The sequence below is a fragment of the Photinus pyralis genome, unplaced genomic scaffold, assembly GCF_008802855.1.
Source record: "Photinus pyralis isolate 1611_PpyrPB1 unplaced genomic scaffold, Ppyr1.3 Ppyr1.4_LG4, whole genome shotgun sequence".
Lineage (NCBI taxonomy): Eukaryota > Metazoa > Arthropoda > Insecta > Coleoptera > Lampyridae > Photinus > Photinus pyralis.
This window is the reverse complement of record NW_022170511.1, coordinates 30,677,930-30,682,139: the sequence shown is the minus strand read 5'-3', so window position 1 is coordinate 30,682,139 and position 4,210 is coordinate 30,677,930. Positions and strand designations below refer to the sequence as shown.

The following is a 4,210-nucleotide window of genomic DNA, read 5'->3' as shown; positions in this document are numbered from 1 at the left end:
AATAAGAATTTAAAATTATTTCTGATATTCAAAGTATTTAAAGGATATTGAAAAGTACTAAATCGTATTTAAGGAAATTAAAAGGTATTTAAATAATTAAAAGTCACTGAAATGGATTTAATATGTACTTAAATGTACATGCTAGGGTATACACTATCTGTAACTTCAAGGAATATTACCATAGTACAACAAGGGTAAGCCAATTACAGGGCATTTCGCCAGACACGGCATCAATTTTGACCGAGATTTTGACCGACAACTTTGAAAGTAACTACCTTTTAACATCAAAAGTGTGCGCAAAGTGTTGAAAACTTTAATGTAAAACATTCTTCATCCCACAGTTATGGCATCAAAATGTGCTTAATAAATTGGATTACCTTATTTCATGCTTCGTTGTACCATGCAATATTTAAAATAGAAACATTTTTTAAGTACCTATCGTGATCTACATAACTTACATTTTAGTAAACATTATATCCCGCAAACGATACATTAAAAGTGAAAAACAATAAACGATTATTTTTAAAATTAAAATTTGGTTGGGGAATCTGCTTGATTACATCCTTCTTTTTTTTTTGTTTTTTTGTTTATTTAAGGCGTCGACCACTTGGTCATTAGCCTATTGTAAATACTGTATAAATCATAACATGTCGAATATATTTGCAGACCTTAGGTATTTTATTACATTTTTAAGATGTTGTGGCTGTTTGAGTATTTCTCCTACTTCATCTATTAAATGAAAAGATTGCCTGATGGGCTCCAGTACCGGACACTCCCTTAGGATATGTTCAACAGTCATTTGATTACCGCAGCGTACACAAACCGTAGGAGGCTCCCCGCGTAACAGATGGGCGTGCGTTATTTGCGTATGACCGATTCTTAAGCGGTGGATTTTCACTCGCTCAATCCTACTGAGAAGTATAGTGGTGGTCTCCATGGTTTAGGGTGTACTAATGCTGCTCTTAAAGCTGCTTTTAGGTCCAGATGCCTCACTACCTGAACGTCCACATGTCTCACTCCCGTGGCTCTTTTAGCAGCTTCGTCTGCCATCACATTGCCACGTATACCAACATGGCCAGGTACCCAAATCCAAAAAATGCTTTTCCCAACCTCGACAACATTGCTGTAAACAGCCTGAATCCTTTGCACTAGTGGGTCCCGAGGAAATCGAGATTTAATACTATTTAATGCGCCCTGGCTATCACTTACAATAGCAAAGCTCTCCTCTGTATTGCTCATAAGGCAGAAAAGCAGAGCTTGCCATATGGCATACAGTTCGGCACTGAAGATGGTATTCACAACAGCAATATCTTCCTTCTCTGGCCATTTGAATTTATTATCAGAGTATTTTTTACAAAACTTTATTGTCAGTTCACTTTTATTAATTTTTAAAATCTGTCCAATAAAGTGCTTAAAACATTTTTTGCCTGGCAACTTTACCAGAATCCAGTCACCATTTGTTAATACATTTGTACTTTCTAAATCATCATCGTTGTCGTCATGTTGTTCTTCCCATTGGTCATCGGATGAACCTGACTTAAAGCTTTCTTCATCTTCCGTATCTGTTTCGCTAATAGTTACTGTTTTTTTCTTAGTTCGATTGCTTCTAACTTTTACACCCGAACTTGAACTAACATTCGTTTTTACATCTCTTACTCTTTGTATTCTGTCAGAACTTAGCTTTCTTTCTGGGTTGATTAAAAACCACAACAATGTAGATTTTTTAATTTTAACTTCTTTTTTGTTACTTCCGAGGTTACTTCCCTTTAGGACAACATATTGACTATTTTCTGAAATTACTTCTTCATTATTTCTTATGTAATCAGGTAAGCTTACAAGAAAATTGTCGTCAATATCTATTTGGTCCTTATCATCTTCATACTCGTCTTCAAAACACTGACTACTTTGCTGCTCTATTTGCTTGGTTCCATCATCTTCTAAAATATTAAAAGTTAAATTAGGCTTAAAAGTTGTTTATTAGGTACCTGATGTTTCTTCTACAACTTCTTCCACGAGTTCTTCCATCATCTCTTCGTCGCTTGGGCTCTCCTCGATATATTCACCATCGATATTGGGTACGGATACGGATATTTATCCAGTCATATCCTTCAACGTCCATTTCCTAACTCTTTGGTATCACTTAATTGCCTTTTAATATTATATTATCAACAATATCATTAATTTGATCTAGCGTAGGCATTTGATCCTGGACAAGTTTGATTCCCTCTATCACCCATACGGCGATTTTGTTTTCACGTGGAAAGGACACGGTGTCGCCTATATTGATACATTTGTTTGAGTGATATAAAACTTCGTTAGCTCACGCAAAACTTCGTTAGTTCTTTTCATATTTGAAATATTGAAAAAGTATTTAAACGCATTAAAACTATTTAATGATACTCAAAGGTATTCAAAGAACATTTAAAAGAATAAATTCTATAATTAATAGAATTAATTCTATAATTATAGAATAAAAGTATTTTACAATTTAAAGGTATTTAAGGGTAATTAACAATCCAATTAAGTTGTATTTAAAGGGGGAAAGTGTACACCATAATTAAAGGTTTGCGCGCCCTCGGGTATTTGGCAGGCAAATTTCAATGAAGACTTCAATTTGAGGTAATTTTCCTTGCACGAATGATATCTTCGAAAATGAAGAAGGCCCAATATTAAACCTTTGTATTATTAGGAGAGTATTTCCTGTCTTTTGAATAATGAAAGATAAACTATGATTGCCTACAGACATACTAAATTGATTATTACAATAATTAATAAGCTTTTATTGTAATAACTTAAAAATCCAATAAGACAAAAGTTTAATAAACGAACCTTTCACAGGCTTCTTGAGTTTCACATTGAAGCGGAATTGTTTTTCAATCTTGTGGTTGACACGAAAAACAGAAAACGTAATTAACGTTGGAAGATCGTCTTGTGGTAAAAATCAATGAATTGGTTGTTTTGCCACAAAACGATCTGCGAATTCTTTTAGTTTTACTTCATCGAATCCGAATTTTAAAGGATTTCCTCAAGTTTTCGTTTGCTTTTACTTTAAGTTAGCGTTAAAATTTAGGGATTTTATTGGGGTTTTGTTGGTTACCTTCCGAATTCTTTTAATGTTGTAAATTGTATTTAATCTTTCTTTTAGTTCCCTCTTACAAATCTTTTTGTTTTTCTCCCTTCTCTATCTTTTTTCACCCTTTTAATCTCTTACTATTTATTTTCTTGTTTTTTTTTTATTTCCGCTTAGTCTCCGTTCCCTGATTTTTCCCCAAATTTTTTTCCTTGTTTAAGTTTCCATTTTGCTTTCCATCTTGTTGTGCGTGACTGGAGGTGCGGAAGAGTTATTTATATCGAAATTTTTTTCTGGATTCGCTCTCGATTTTGATACCGCCAAAGCTTCAATTTTTATTTATTTTGAGAATCGCCCGCATTTTTGACGATTTGGAATTCTTTTGTTTAACATGTACATTTTTATTCTTGCCCCATATTTTACACTTATCATACTGTTTTGCATATTATATCTTTTTGAATTTGGGAGGCAGTAGGTTTCCTTATAGCTTGTTCTTCATAGTTTTAAACGATCATTTATACGCCGTAGTTTCGAACATAGAATCTTTAAATGAAACTGGCATTTATCATTATCCTATCATAATTTGACATTGTACATTGATCTTATACAATTAAACAAATTTTTTCTTTCAAATTTGCACTTTAACATTGAAATTGCTGTAGCTGATTACCGGAGTACAAAAAATAGCGTCCAGGACTAAAGATGCGTCCTAATCCCTCGGGTGCTTGTTGCCTCCAACTCCCTTTCGGGCAACAATGTACACCATCGGGATTACAATACACACTTTAGTTCCTTGGTATATAATATACCTACTATTCCCGATAGTATCTATGTTTTTCAAATATTTCCCTTTGACGAGCATGTTATTTGCTTTTTGATGATGTGCTCGAACTATTAATCGCCAAACTTAGTGTATTACGAGAGTGCATGGACATGTTTATTGCATGAAGGTAACTTTTTGATGAAGTGGCCTGGAAAATATCTTTTGATGGTGAAAGTGGACACAATAATCGAGTTTTTTATTTTTGGAGTTAAAGTCCACATCTCCTAGCCGGATCGAAATAAGAGGTTTGTTATGATAAATTGGTTTGTTTAGAAATTACAAATTATGATTAATTGCTTTCCTGCCGTGTTGCGCAG

The 4,210-nt window shown here is 33.7% G+C and overlaps 1 protein-coding gene across 1 annotated transcript; it reads right to left on the bottom strand.

The window, feature by feature from the left end:
• Positions 1-894: 894 nt before the first annotated feature.
• On the bottom strand, positions 895-2,350 carry LOC116169068. The gene is made up of 2 exons (XM_031485094.1): positions 1,986-2,350; positions 895-1,937 (listed from the first exon to the last, which is right to left on the bottom strand). Exons 1-2 carry the CDS (start codon positions 2,026-2,028, stop codon positions 895-897), a joined length of 1,086 nt encoding a protein of 361 aa, XP_031340954.1. The 5' UTR covers positions 2,029-2,350.
• Positions 2,351-4,210: the final 1,860 nt, after the last annotated feature.

Bases quoted from the DNA above. Each gene is read 5' to 3' on its own strand.
- LOC116169068 (XM_031485094.1), bottom strand. From the start codon at position 2,028: ATGATGGAAGAACTCGTGGAAGAAGTTGTAGAAGAAACATCAG. The intron at 1,938-1,985 runs GTACCTAATAAA...TTAATATTTTAG, and splicing joins AGTTGTAGAAGAAACATCAG to AAGATGATGGAACCAAGCAA.